At 44.7% G+C, this 15,471-nt stretch overlaps 1 protein-coding gene across 2 annotated transcripts in view; it reads right to left on the reverse strand.

Moving 5' to 3' along the window:
* Window positions 1-15,471, reverse strand: part of LOC147881764 (uncharacterized) — a 131,466-nt gene that overhangs the window by 99,143 nt on the left and 16,852 nt on the right. For both annotated transcript variants that reach the window (XM_087401250.1, XM_087401251.1), the window contains exons 4-7: window positions 9,174-9,272; window positions 2,850-3,588; window positions 1,439-2,569; window positions 856-1,003 (exon numbers count right to left, since the gene is read on the reverse strand). In XM_087401250.1, coding sequence (XP_087257376.1) covers window positions 856-1,003; window positions 1,439-2,569; window positions 2,850-3,588; window positions 9,174-9,272 — 2,117 coding nt within the window. The remainder of the gene's footprint in view (window positions 1-855; window positions 1,004-1,438; window positions 2,570-2,849; window positions 3,589-9,173; window positions 9,273-15,471) is intronic.

Below are 15,471 nucleotides of genomic sequence, written 5' to 3' on the forward strand. Positions count from 1 at the left end.
GTTCGCAGTGTCTTGGTAAGAGTATCAGTGTTGCTTTCCTTTTTTGAGTTTGGGAGCAAATCTCTGCAAGTAGCACAGCCAAAAAGTGCAAGAGTGCACTGTCTCAGATTAGGACACCCTTCAGTGTGGCGAGAGGGCAATATATGCTGTGAGAGATGGCGAAGCCCTTGGTGACATTATAGACCTGAAGGGAAGGAAGTCCAAGGGGGGTTGTGATGACAAGGGTGGTGATCACAGCCAACACAAAGGAACGAGGGGCAATAGAGAGCATGATAGGGTGGAAACGTAGCCATTGGCAGGGAGCAAGGTGGGAGGGGGAGAAATCGAGGGAGGAGGTCATTTCATATCTTTAACAAACAAACAAACATTTCGTATCTTTATCTCACACATTTGTGAGATTCATGTCTTATCTCACAAACTTTATTTTTGTGCCCTTGTTGAGAGTGCACTCGACCATGTGCAACTGATTCAAAAGATATGAAAGTCATCAAATCTCAATTTCTTTGCAAGTCTAGCTTCACATGTGTCTTTAGTTTCAGGGCCTTGACACATCTTTGCATACATGACTTATTAATTTTACAACCTTTTCTCAAACAGGTAAGAGTGTTTTCCCTCCATCACGCATCATTTCCATCAATGTTACCTCTTGAGAAGTCTTCTTACATTCCTTATAATGGTCTATACCTTGACAACATTCAAAGGATGGCTAAGCAATAACAGTTTTGCATTCATATTTGCAATCATTCAATATTAGTATTACCCTTTCTTTTAATTCAAAAAGCTAAATGAATTTGGAAAGGACAAACATGTAACCAATCTACCGTATGCAGGATTAAGTTCAGGTGAGCCTATAACCTGGATGTTATCATTTCTGGGTCGTTGTCTTTGCCAATCTTCATACACTTGCATTCTTCTCCCTGCATATCTCCTTCTGAAGACTTATCCTTAGCTACCAAAGCTTCACCATTCTGTTCCTCGTTCTTGGAATGCAGCAAAGTCCTTTCTGTAAAGCAGTTTCCATAACATTCTATAAAAGGTTCACGAGACACCTAATTTCTCAAGGAAAGGTTTCACTGACAATGAAGAAACATCGAAAGAAACTATAAGCAAACAGAAGTAGAACAGTTGAAACTTATAAAGTAAAGCCGAACAGGGGTAAAATATCCCACTGCTTCAACACCAACTGCAACAAGGAGGGCTAAGCTTTACAACCTACAAGGCTCATTTGACATTGCCCATACACGAGGCAAATACCTCCCCTATTTCAACAGCCCTTGGTACATGCGGGCCAGCAAAACCTAAGAATATATATAATCTTGTCCATACACAGTAAGAAATTGCAAACTAAATCACACAACACAGAAAGGACCAAAAAAATGCACATAGATACACCCATGCCAACACATGTATCATGATAATAATATACAACAGCACCTACCAGATTGCAAATGGCACTGATCCTTTATGTCGCTTGCCAGACATGGAGGATTGCATAAATCAGAATCCTTACATTTCACTTCACTCTCAGCTTGGAAAGAAGGATGCTTCTCAAAAACTAGTTTGGCTGTAGCATCAAGAGACACTATAGAGATGTCATTTTCATCATTAGAACCTTCCAGCAGGCAAAGCGCTTGATTCACAGGGGTTTTGTTTGCTTGCACCAATGTTGTCATAACATCGGATATTCCTGTGGTAGATGTAGAGACATTCCAAGCATCCACCTCCTCTTTATTACCATCTTCAACAATCCTCTCCTGCAGAGCAGGACCTTGATCCATTTGCCTCATCTTGACTTCTCGTTGCGGATCCTGATTGGGTGAGGCAAGAACTGCCATTGCACCATGTCCACCTCCTTTGATCCAGGTTGTTTGAGAATTATCACAAGCTCCCAAACTCGATGTGATGGTATGGTTGATGCTTCCTTTCATATTTACTGATTCAATAGTAGAAGAAGCTCTCTCAGTTGGGCTGGTCAGTGATACAGAAGCTTTACCATAGAGAGTGGAAGGTGGAGAAACGTGTGAACCCAATGCACTTGGCATGCCATCAGATGTCTCTAACCTTGGTCTTATGTGCAAAGGAGACCTATGGTTTCGAATATCACCAAAAGAGCTTCCCGTATCCATTGGTACATTAGTCCTGATTTGATTCAAGGGTGTCTCATAATCCAAGCCTGACAACTCAAGCCTGCTTTGCTCATCATTTGTGCTGTTTGCCAATAAATGGGGAGCTATATTCGATTTCACAGTAACAGGCCCACTGGTTGCAGCAATCTTGCTTCTAACTTGTGCAGAATCTTCTGTCTGCCTACGAAAGACTGGATATATTGGAGAACTACCAGCATCATGCAACTTCAAAGGCTGCATCTGACCGTCGGTACCAAACCCTCTATTCCTTTCAACCTTTGTTTGATCGACATGAAATGTTTCAAGTTGCGCATTCCTTTCCACATAATTATGCCAATTTGGATTGTCCATCCCTTCATTGCTTTGGCCTAGGAAGCCAGTAATAGCTGCCAGCCCCCCTGGCATGGAATGCTGTACACTTTGTTGGATTCTTTGGTCCCATGCTAAACCCCAGAAAAAACAAATCATTAATGCAAAAACAACCCTTGCAAAAACAAACAAATCATTAATGCAAAAACAACCCTTGCAAAAACCCAAAGGACTCCACATATAGCAAGAACTCATTAGAATCCATCAGTTCCATGTATACAATGCAAATTATGGGCGTAATTCACAAATGAAGTACCTAAGCACATCATTGGCAAAAAAAAAGAGTTAGCTTTGAAATGTGTGCCACTTTGAACAAACATAAACACTTGTAAATGCCAGCAGCATCATACATACCTTGTTGAGCAACCCTTTCATCAATAAACAACCTATTTCGATCAATGGATCCAGCAGATAATTGCGCTTGCAAAGTCGTGAGTGAGGGTCCAATAGACATATTTTGCTGAGAAGGTTGGCCTAACCTTAACTCAAAATGAGATGTTGGTGTGTCTTTGTCAATTTGAACCGTATTACGGCCATCATTCCAACCACTGATACCGAATCCCTTCTGTATGCCTTTGCCAACAAAAGCTAAAGGGTTATCAATCGCAGGCATAAACAAGTGACTCCCATTTTTTACCGAGTCAACAGATCCACCAACAGGGGAAGCTCCAACTCCATTTGCCCGAAACGAGTGAATTGGGGTAGCAGCACCAAATTTTGATAAGTTATTGTAAACATTTTGAACTGATGGCCTGTTTAAGGTGAAATCTGTTGCAGCACTTCCACTGAAAGACTTGCCAAAATTTCGGAGCCCATTTTCATCCAAGTCTTGAGAGCCTTTCTGTCCAGGCTTGTTGGAGATAAGACCTGCTTTGAAGATATCATGTCCTGTGGGACAAAACCTCCCCAAACCGGTTGAAGTATCCCATGCTTGCCTAGGTCTATTTTTCACTACTGCGTTGTCCATTTGAAAGAAAATTTCAACTTCTTTTTGCCAGCTCTGGCCCAGGACTGCTTTGTGTCTTGAATGAGCTGCTTCTAAGCTAGTTAGATCATTCCACTCCCAGCCAACATGATCATCTGGAACCTTCACCTAGGCAAGTGCAAAGAAAAAGATAAGGCATTTCAGTTTTCACATAAAAGACCCCTTCACATCAGAACAGAAATGACATATGTTCCTTCATGGCAAAAATCCCAAATCCCAACAAAAGAATCACAGCAAAAGCAACATCCAAACATGCAAAATTTCCTTCTCTTACTGTCATGATGATTTTAGATTCTTAGGTCTCATAGGTGCAAACTTACTACTTACAGCAAGAAATCGGAGAGCTCAATATTCACCTTGCAGCCGAAAAAAGTGCCGGATATGGGTGTCTCTCTCTATCTCTATCTCTATCTCTATCTCTATCTCTATCTCTATCTCTATCTCTATCTCTATCTCTATCTCTATCTCTATCTCTATCTCTATCTCTATCTCTATCTCTATCTCTATCTCTATCTCGGATATGGGTCTATCTCTATCTCTATCTCCTATCTCCTTCTCTCTCTCTCTCTCTCTCTCTCTCTCTCTCTACAAGTCCGGCCCATCACAGCATTCCTCAGGGGTGACCAATAGAGCCGAGGGGTCACTCTGGACATAGCCCAAAGAGTTCAGAGATTGAGGAGACCGCGTCCCCCCCCCACAGCGCGAGACAGCCCGACAAATGCAGATACAGGATATCTTCACAGCTCATCAGAGAGCCATCACTGTACCAGGCTTCGGTTTTTGAGTCAGCCTGGGAGCTAGGACTCAAAAACCCCCTGAGTCGATTCCACGAGATGAGATTACCGTATCATACGGTTAGACCTAGGAGATCGTGAGCTCCCAACCAAGACCCAGTTCTACAGCGACCATTTCCTGAGAGTCTCGGAGGAGGGCTTCATCATCAAACCCCATTACCTCGAGGACAAGGGAGTCTCACACGCACTGAGGATCGCCATTGGGCACGTGCGAGTTTCATCTCATCATTTGAGAATTGAGACATCTCCAAGGGTGGAAGACCCATCCCTCATAGCTGTGAAAACCATATGTTCCCCTGCTAAAGCTGATGCAGTTGACTGAGTTCCTGGAGTGGAAGACCCATAGGAGCTAACTGGACAAGCTATTGGTCGAGTAAAAGACCCATCCGACATAACTGCATGAACTAACTGATCCTCTTGGGTGAAAACTCCAAGAGAAGAGGCTGCTGAAGCTGGATATCCCCATGGGTGCTAGACCCAAGAGTCTCATCATCTGGTTGTGCGGAATGAGCTAAGCTCGCCCCAGGGATGCAAGACCCTGAGAGCACTACCCCCATGGGTGGACAACCCTGAGGCACTGCATGTAGCGACTGTGGAAACTGAATGATCCCCTAGATTGGTAGACCCAAGGGAAACCACTATCTAAGCTGCTGTAAAATAGTTCACTGAACTATGCTCGGAGATGGAAGACTCCAGTGCAAATAAAGGACTTCCTGCTGATGCACGGTCTACGGGTAATGCGGATGAGGAGAGGAATTGTGAGCAGGCCATGAGAAATCGCTGGTGTTGTACAAGCATCTACTCTCGGTCTCGCCTGCATTGGACCTCATATGCTGCCAAGTCGGCACGACGTCTGGATCGTTGCATGGCCGCCTCAAGGATTTCATGTTCCAATAGAAGCCGGAAACGATTTAATGTCGCTGCATCCTCCTTTGTCTTCTTGTCTTGTTCGGGCTGCTCAAAAAAGAGCATATGCTGCTCAAGGAGAGGATCCTTCCCCCTAAACGCTTGCTTGAGAGCTGCTCTATTGGATGGACCCATGATGGAAGGCTGGTAGACCCATCACCTGCTGTAACAATGACTGCCAGAGGGGAAAAAAAAAATCCCCCCTAACCTTGTCCCCCAAGGTGTAAACGCATACGGGTGAAGACGGGAGCCGGGCCGATGCGCGATGAAGGTTGGGAGGGAGGGGCTGATGGATTATGGTACTACCACTAGTCCGGGATTGGGGCAAAATACAAAATTCGATAATATCCGGACATGCTCTCTCTTCTGCTAGCTCAATCCCCATAACTAAGCTTTGCTGCTAGGACTTCCTCCAACCAAACTCAGATCGGAAGGAACCATACTGCTCTGATACCAATGTAACATACGGAGACTTGCTATGCAGAAAATAGATGAATATAAAAGGCTAACTCAAGCATGAGAGACACATGAGATTTGCCTAACTATAGTACACTGCTTTATTATACATGGCTGCCAAATCGGCATACAAAACTATGCTGAGACCACTCCCCTAACTACGACATGCAGGAGATGGAACTATACTGTGGAAATAGGACACCCAAACCACGCACATATGCTGGCTGCAAGTGCTGCTGGAGGCTGGGAGCTGAGTCCTGAACTGAGTGAGTGAGTGAAAAGGGGGGCTGAAAGGCCCTTATATAGGCCTAGAAACCAGCACGACCAACCAGCTGGTCGGTTTTGGCCGACCAGGCTGCAGGCCCTTGCCTATAAAACCAGGCTCTTTTGGGCTATTTCAGGCAGGCTAGGCAGCCAGTTGTCACTGCCACCTGGTGCATGTAACAGCTACTTTCCTGTGAAGGGTTTGATCTCTGGACCCGGATTTTGAGGATTCTCCTCTCGGTGACAGAATACTGAGTCTGCTCGTGCATTTCTATTGCTGGAGCCTTTTCCTTCAATTCCTTTGCACTTTTAGCCGCCAATTCCTTTTGTGCTTTCCAATTGATGTCTTTACTTGAAGCATAAATGTCTTCAGATGTTGTCACTGGCCCTCTCAACCGAGTGATTACTTTAGCATCAACTGTTTCTGGCAACTCGGCTACCATTGCTCAGCATTCTAGAGCTTCCTCTTTCCTTTCCATATTTTTCTTAAGGAACAAGTGTTCCGCCCAAATTGGACAATCAGAACATAAATGATTTTCCCCACATCAGAAACATTAGATTTTAGATGGATCAGTCTTCTCTTTACCATTCATACCCTTATCTTTTTGCTCGGGACGCTGATGTTACCGCTCAGTGCCCAGTTATCAGTCGCCACTTGGTTCGCTAACAATACTTAGTCTTGCATTCCTCTTCCACATGTCCACCTCCGGAACATCTATTACAACACTCTCATTGTTACCAGGCTTACCTTGACTACCCAATTCTTTTAAGGCCTTCTTCAGCTCAGTTTTCAACTTATCTTTCTTTGTAGGTGTCTCCTTGGTGTCACTGTCAGCATCTTTCTTCTTCACCTTGTTTTTCGAACCTTCCAAGGTGACAGCTCAGTTTAATAGTTTTCATAGGTTCTAGTCAAGTTGACTATCTCTGGCTTGCGCAAATCTACCTAGGTACATCCTGTGATTAACCAGGCTCACATAGACTTGTCATCTAGTACCGTACTCAATTCCTAAGCATAAAGTCTTGGACAATTTCTCCCTTGTTTTGCTTTAATTCACTAAGTCTTGTCCTCACATCCTCCTCGTTAATCTCCTATTGGCAAAAATGCTTCAGACATTGCATGCCAATCGGGGAAATACCCAATCGGAAACTGATTGAACCACCTTTGGACATTTTTAATTAAGGTACATAGAGAGTAGTCCATATACTCTATTGTTACACCATTGATGTGACAAACAAGCAAAAAAATCTATAGGTAACTATAAGGATCTTCACCTTTGTGCCTTTGAAATTTTGAAACTTTACCTTGATATTGAAGCTGGACTTAAACTTTTCCACTCCAAAACCCGAGTAGGTAGGTCTTCCACTCAGAAGAACCGACTCACTAGCTCCCCACCCATCATAGCCTCCTTCACGGTTGAGAGGTCATTGTAGACTTCTCCTGACTTGGTTAGTACTACCTTCAGGCCTTAAGGGTACAGCTTGACGTATACCTATCGACCGAGTAGTATTTCTATATGTTGTGAGAGGAACTCGAGCGAATTGGCTAGCTGCTCTTCATTCACCTCGAACCTTCGGTGGTGCCTCTTTCCATCAGAAGCACGCCTGTCTTCACGAGGATTGATTCTTTGTCCATCAGTTGTAGCCGGTCTTCTATCTATATACCTTTCTCGACACAATCCTTCTAGGATGATAGTCAAGTATTGTCGAGGACGTTCTCGTCGCTCTCTGTGTTGGTATTCACATTCATTTTGATGCTCAGCTGAGGAGATGGCCATCCGTTCGAAATCCAAACTTTTCGTAGATGAGTGGTAGGATTCCATTTGCCACGAGGGACCTTCATCTACCAAACTTCTAGGACGACTCGGCCCGACACCATCGTTCCGACCTTCTAGCTCTACATAGTAGTCACCCCTGGGGAAGCGTAGCCGAGTCTCTCTCCTCGCACTTGTCGCTCGTATGGGACGGTTGCTTCTGCCAACCTCCTTTGAGCATTATGCTCGAGGTTCGAGACTGCTCCACTTCTCATAGTCGGATGTAGCCACTGCCTCTGGCTCAGATACTCTTCATGTTTGGCCGCGTATCTTCTTCATCTCTCTGAGCGTATGTCAGCCATTGCTTAAGGCAAAAAGTACTCGAATAGCAATCCGAGTACTTTCTATATTCCATTGCCTCTGGCTCAAATACTCCACGTTCGGACGCGTATCTTCTTCGTCTCTCTGAGCATGTGTCAGCCATTGCTTAAGGCAGAAAGTAGTCGAATAGCAATCCAAATACTTTCTATGTTCCACACACTGGTTGATGCCACTCGTCTAGAGTTACTTGAATGAATTTTCTGTAGTAGCCCATGATTCCCAACAGCTATATCACTTAGTCACGGGTTAAAATGAACAATCCACACACCCACACATACTTGAGCATCAATTTATACAAAGTGTTCGTACTGAGTTTCCGTCAGCACTCCAGAAGTGAAGGGAAGACTCAACCATAACAAAGGCTAGCACTAACGGAGAAGGCTAATCAAAACGTAGTCCAAAATCAAAAAGAGATGGTGAAGCATGTCCTACTGTGATGCCCCAAATCTTGTGAGATTTGAGGGAGGTATCATTGCCTTTTTACCCATGGATACACAAATACGAGCAATGCCATTGACTACCCTGACCAGAGATTTGCCGCAATCTTCGCACATACGGTCACCCGACTCAGATCTAGACTCATGAGATCCACCATGGGACACGGCCATAGAAAGCAAGTGATCAGGGCAAGAGACACCAAGACCGAGACCCTGACTTTCAGGCACACCAGGTCTATAGGTCCCACAAGTACCCATCCCAGTAGGGGGGCCATCATTGCAGACAGCCTCATGCCCTCTCCAAGTACGCCCTACAAAAAGGAGTCGAGAGGGAAATCGATCTAACACGCTAGACTTTTCTTCATCCATCCGTGCAATTCTCTTCATATCTGCAACTATCTTGATAATACCACAACCCTTTCCTCCTCCAATGCTTCTTTGGGAATCTACGTTCAAGAGCTCTATTGTTGCAGGCTCTCTCTGCATGTATCTGTTTCTTTGTGCAGTCATGCCTGCCTGGCCACTATCTATAGATAGTGATTAGAAGAAACACATTCTCTCTGCCCCCAAAAAAAAACAGTTTCAGATCGCGCATAACCTTTGAATGAGAAAAAAACTGAAATATTTGAGCTCCTAATTTACAGATGTATCTGGAAACTTTAAACCTGGAATGTCCTTGTAATCTGTATTCATTCAGCACTCACCCCAAACTGTGAGAAAAAGGCCTTGCGCCACTCCACAAGGGTCTCCCCACCTTCAATTTGAACAGCACTCCCTGGATTGACAGCAAAAAGGCCAGCATGCTGCATACAAAGAAGATAGAGTGTGAGCTCATAGATGTCATCTTAAACAACTTCTACATTTCAAATACAATTTGAGGGGAGCACTGCCATCAAAAATTGCTTCTTCATTTGGCAGCTGATTGTAACCAGAGTGTAGGATAGGATTGACACCCATCCAAAAGAGCATGGTATGGTCATGTGTATATAATATGGAACAAATACACAAAAATTGTTGATGTGAAAGCAAACAAACGGTATAAGTTTAACTCAAAATCATCAGTCATAAGGTAAGAACCATCAACATCATCATGCGTACTACATAGTAATACATCTACAAGAAGATTCTCTGATCTGTCTTATACTGCAAAATATCTCTGGGGAACCACTATACATCCATTGCAAAAGGATGGGTTTTGGGGAGTGAGGTGGATCATGACACCTCAGAAACGTCAAGTCGGGTCAAGCCAAGCCAAACTATTGGTGTTCATGGAAATGTAACACCATCATTTTCAAAGGGCATGTGCCTTAAAAGGGCACTCTTGTCCGTCGACTATTTAAAGAGATCCCTAGAAAGGATTGATGTCCACTCAGTGACAATTATTGTGAAGAAAATTGATTTGTATCCTTTTCACAACTTTACTGAACAGCCCCTCACATGTCCAGGAACACAGAAATTGCATGAAGCTATTGGCAGTAATCGCACTAGCACAAGCCTTTCCAAAAAATAACATAACATATCCCATTGTTCAAGGTAAAAAACATTTCTCTAACATGGACCTTAGAAGGTGGTATTACCAGGTTGAGATTTGACCAGCGGATGTGCTTAAAACATTATTTCAAACTTATTATTGTCATTACAAGTTCAAGAAGCTATGCCCTTTGGTCTAACTAATGCTCCAGAAACAATCATGAAATGCTGATGAGTTTCTTTGATTTTCTATTGGAGCAGTGCTGATCCAAGAAGAGCAGCTTGTAGCTCTTGAAAGTGAAAAGCTCAATTCAGCACAGCAAAGGTACTCAGCCCTAGAGGCTCCTCCAATAATCCACTGAGACGACTTGCAATCCAAAGTCAACTAGCTACAATCATTTCACCGAACCAAAAATTAGGAACTAATTTCATGAATAAACATCTAGAATTCACCACCCAACCATAGAGTTCTTCCATCTCAACCCTGATGACATAGAGGTCACGGGTAAGGTCAATGGTCTGACCCTAGCCCAATAGACGCCCCAACCCCATAACATGGACGCCCCCTCCACTAAGAAGGCACTGAGAGCTTTCAGCTGATCATGCCTAAGGCCAAGATCCACAATCCAAGTACTGATCAATGAATACACATGGCCCAATGTAACATGCACCCCTACACTAGGAAGCATGGCGACACACAGTCTGACCCATTTGCTGTACGCCGTGACCCCAACCATAGAGTTCTTCCATCTCAACCCTGATGACATAGAGGTCACGGGTAAGGTCAATGGTCTGACCCTAGCCCAATAGACGCCCCAACCCCATAACATGGACGCCCCCTCCACTAAGAAGGCACTGAGAGCTTTTAGCTGATCATGCCTAAGGCCAAGATCCACAATCCAAGTACTGATCAATGAATACACATGGCCCAATGTAACATGCACCCCTACACTAGGAAGCATGGCGACACACAGTCTGACCCATTTGTTGTACGCCGTGACCCCGTTGTGAGCCCTAGTCCAAAGACGAGTCAGCGAGCTACGGGGGTCCATTCCGAGTTCCCAAAATCAAGTTCAAAAGAGGGGAATGTCACATGCACCGAGTCAAGCCTAGGTGGCAGTGACAATTGGCTGCCTAGTCAGTAAGTCACAGCATATATGGCAAGCTTTGGGGGTTCCCAAGGGCAGCACATAGTGTGGACGGAAGGCAAGAGGCGCACACTGCATAGGCAGCCCCAAGCATAGTTCCATCTCCCACATGTCGTAGTTAGGGGAGTGGTCTCAGCATAGTTTTGGCAATTCTCTCTTCAAATTGGATCTCAACTTTATTCTAAACTCCTCATAGTTTTTTAAGTTCGTTAAGCACTCCACAAATAAAGGACCAATAGCATCCTAAGTCATCCAGGGGCAAGCTTTCACCAAACTAAGTCGTTAGTAAGTTTTGATTCAACTCTCTAGTGGATCAGAACATCTTATGTCGTGATATATAACTCCTACAATCTAATGTGAAATATGTACTAGGCCTTCCATTGATCATTCAATTCATCTATAGATACCAACTTATTTCGGCGCAAATAGACCTCCAATGATTAAAGGTGGATGGCGATTATGTGGCCTTTTGGGAGAAAAGGATTTGCAAATGGCATGAAGGAATTTGAGGCATGTATGAAAGACCTCAAAAGGAGTTCAATTTTGGTGCTTGAAAGGGTGAAAGATTATGATCTTCAACACATCTCGAGCAGCCATTCACAAGGAGCAGTTCACTTTCAATGGAGGGCTAGTTGAGATTGTCTCCTCGTATACCTACTTAGGTGTTTTTTTCTCTGGCCCGATCTTCACAATGAGACCGGCGATGCAGGCCCGTTTGTGTAGAGGCTACGTCTCACTTGCCCGATTGGAGAGACAGTGCTTCCATTCATATTTTCAGGACCCTCACACCAAGGCTCTCCTATTTGACTCCTTGGTTCAACCAACCGGCATGTATGGCAGCCCTTGTTGGAGGCTAGACCTCTCAAACACATAGTGGGCTCGAGTAGAGCGATTACAAATCCTCTTGCTCACGCGGATGAGACAGTGCTTCCATTCACATTTTCAGGACCCTCGCACCAAGGCTCACCTATTTGACTCCTTGGTTCAACCAACGTGTGGCAGCCCTTGTTGGAGGCTAGACCTCTCAAACACATAGTGGGCTCAAGTAGAGCGATTACAAATCCTCTTGCTCACGCGGATGATCCGAGGTAAGCCATCAGTGCCGCAGGACCCTCGCACCAAGGCTCACCTATTTGACTCCTTGGTTCAACCAACGTGTGGCAGCCCTTGTTGGAGGCTAGACCTCTCAAACACATAGTGGGCTCAAGTAGAGCGATTACAAATCCTCTTGCTCACGCGGATGATCCGAGGTAAGCCATCAGTGCCGCACCATATCATCCAGACCGAGTTCGGAGCTACCACCTTGCAGCTAGATGCCAACTTTCAAACTATCACCTATCTCCATTGAATCAAGCAATAAGGATCGTGCACATCGAAACGACGTAGGTTACCATGGCTGGCTCTGGCATCATCCATGAGTCTCGCAGATGGAGGAGACGAGAGGGGTTGGTATGCACAAACATGTAGGTGGTTCAAGAGACTAGGACTCCATATTGACAGCTTGCCTCCTTTCTAGTACAGCTTAGACGCTCCATCTATCCCACTTGGGTAACACGAGATGAACCAGGTCATTCGAGAGGACCTCCTACAACTACACACTTTCAGGATCTGGTTGGAGCCGAGAGAGCTTCCAGTGAAGCTCAGCTTCTACAAGGATCACTGCCTCCACTTTTCAGAGGACGGTTTCATTACCCCCCTAGAGTACACGCGGATCTATATACCGCACTCACTGAGAATCACCATCGAGCTGTTTCGAGTGTCATCGCACCGACTCCGTATCGAGAGTGGACGAGCTAAGGGGATACCCAGGAGGGACGCATATGCACGGCTATGTGATTGACAAGAGATCACATCTAAGAAGCACTTCGCATTCAGATGCCCCATATACTATGAGATCCGTGGCCGATATCACTGTCTCTTCAGAGATGGTTTGGGGCCCCTCACCAAGCTGCTTACATACCCAGATCAAAGGTGTCTTTCTGCCTTCCTTCACGAGGCACTTCAGCATAGAGAGCTTCTACTCAAGGCGCAAAGACAAGCTTCGAACACATTCTTAGAAGTAGGCCAGTTTCGGATTACCTCGACCTTCTTGGGATCCATAGAGATGCCTTGAGCTGAAATAACATGTCCCAAATATTCGAGTTGGGTCTTGAAGAACTCACTCTTCTCAATGTTGATGTAGAGAGAATTTGCACGGAGAACTTCAAAAACTTGGTGAAGATGTTGTTTATGCTCATGTAGGAATCTACTGAAAACGAGGATGTCATCCAGGTAAACGATGACGAACTTATCGAGGAAAGGCCTGAAGATGTCGTTCATTAGTGTCATGAATGTGGCCGGGGCATTGTTTAACCCAAAAGGCATGACCAAACATTCATAGTGTCCATACTTTGTTCGAAAAGCTGTCTTGTACTCATTGCCTTCTCATATGCGAATTTAATGATAACATGAACGAAGATCAATCTTTGAGAATTGTGTTGCGTGTAGAAGTTGATCGAAGAGGTCATCGATGCGAGGCAATGGATACTTGTTTTTTATAGTGAGCTTATTGAGGGCTCGGTAGTCGATGCAGAGGCGCATTGACTTATTTTTTTTTCCTCAAGTAGTACAGGAGATCCGAAAGGGCTACGACTGGGCCGAATGTGACCTTTGTCGAGTAGTTCGGTCACCTGTCTTTGGATTTCTTCATTTTGAGTGTAAGAAATCCGATAAGGAGGTTTCGACGATGGATTACTGCCGGGAATAAGTTCGATTGGGTGATCCACTGGTCGTCAAGGTGGTAACTGCTTTGGCGATTCCTGTGGAAAAATATCGAGGTAGGGCTGGAAAAAAGATTGGTTGAGGTATTCAGGAGGATCCTTTATTGGTGTCTTCTACTTCCGTAACCAACAGAAGTGAAGTCTTTACTTGATGTTTACGAACCCACTTCTTTACTTGTAGAGCAGAGGCAACTCGGGTTGAAGGAGAGTCCCTAGAACCAGTTAGCTCAATAAGTTTTCCCTGGTGGACAAAATGGATAGTATGGCTGCGAAAACTGATTGATGAATCATAGTCGTAGAGCCACTGTTGTCCGAGTATGACATCGTACCGAGAAAGAGACATGATGTCGAAGTTCAACTTGTCCGTATAATGTTGGATGCGAAAAGACAAGTTTTTTATCCTGGTGTTGCACAAGAAGGTAGTTCCATTTGCGAGTTCAATCTGATAGTCCATGGGACTAGGACTGGTGGTGAACCGAAGTTTGTCGACCATAGAACTAGCTAGGAAGTTATGAGAGCAGCCACTGTCGATGAGGATAGTGACCGTTGTTCCACGAATCGATCCTTAAACACAAAGTACTTGAGTGGCCAGGGAAGGTTCGGGATTGCTGGCAAGGCTCATGTGGATGGTATTTGCCATTCGAACAGCTTTGCCTTTCTTGTCTTGTGCTGGGGGAGCATCTTCTATTTGGGAAGTGCTAGGTTCCATATTGGTATTTTGCTTTGGTCGCTTGGGACAATCGAACCATCTATGGTCGCCTGTACAGATGGTACAAAGTCCTTTTGTAATGGAGTTGTTCTTCTTGTCAATGGCCGCACCTTTATGTTGGGGATGACGGTAATGACTTTGTAAAGAATACAAGGCTTGGGACAATTGAACCATCTATGGTCGCCTGTACAGATGGTACAAAGTCCTTTTGTGATGGAGTTGTTCTTCTTGTCAATGGCCGCACCTTTATGTTGGGGATGACGGTAATGACTTTGTGAAGAATACAAGGCGTGATCCTTGGAGGAGTGCTTCAGTTGGAATCCAGCATACGATTTCTAAGACTTGTGGGGATCTTGAGACTGTCGTTGACCTTGATTACCTGAGTTTTTTCTAAACTTGGGGTTATCTTGAGGGCGAGCGGTAGAGTTCCGTGTTCTATTAACATTCTGCTTCCCTGTGTTTTGAAAATCAGTAATGCGCTCTGCGTAAGCAATAGCGCCAGCTATGGTGGTGATGTTTGCTTTGAGGACATCAATGCGTAACAAGGGATTTAGGCCTGAGATGAAAGCATGAAGGCGATCATCATTAGTTAACCCATCAATCTCCAGCACCAATGTGGTGAACTGAGAGATGTAGGAAGACAGGGAGCCTGTTTGCTCCAACTGTCGGAGTTTTGAACGTGCTTGGAAGTCCACATTAGCAGGTATGAACTGCTTACGGAGCACGTGTTCAAAACATTCCCAAGTTAACACACTTTTGCCATCCTTTAAGCATCGTTGCCACCATAGGAAAGCTGTATCCTTGAGGAGGGAGGCTGCCAAGGCAATCTTTTTGCCTTCAGTGAGGTCAACAGTATCAAAGTACATGCGCAGTTTTGCGAGCCATTGGTCAACTGCTCGGCGATTTCGTTGACCAG

Source organism: Dipteris shenzhenensis, chromosome 30, assembly GCF_047967505.1.
Source record: "Dipteris shenzhenensis isolate YYH24624 ecotype China chromosome 30, Dip_SZ_1.0, whole genome shotgun sequence".
In the NCBI taxonomy this organism is placed as follows: Eukaryota; Viridiplantae; Streptophyta; class Polypodiopsida; order Gleicheniales; family Dipteridaceae; genus Dipteris; species Dipteris shenzhenensis.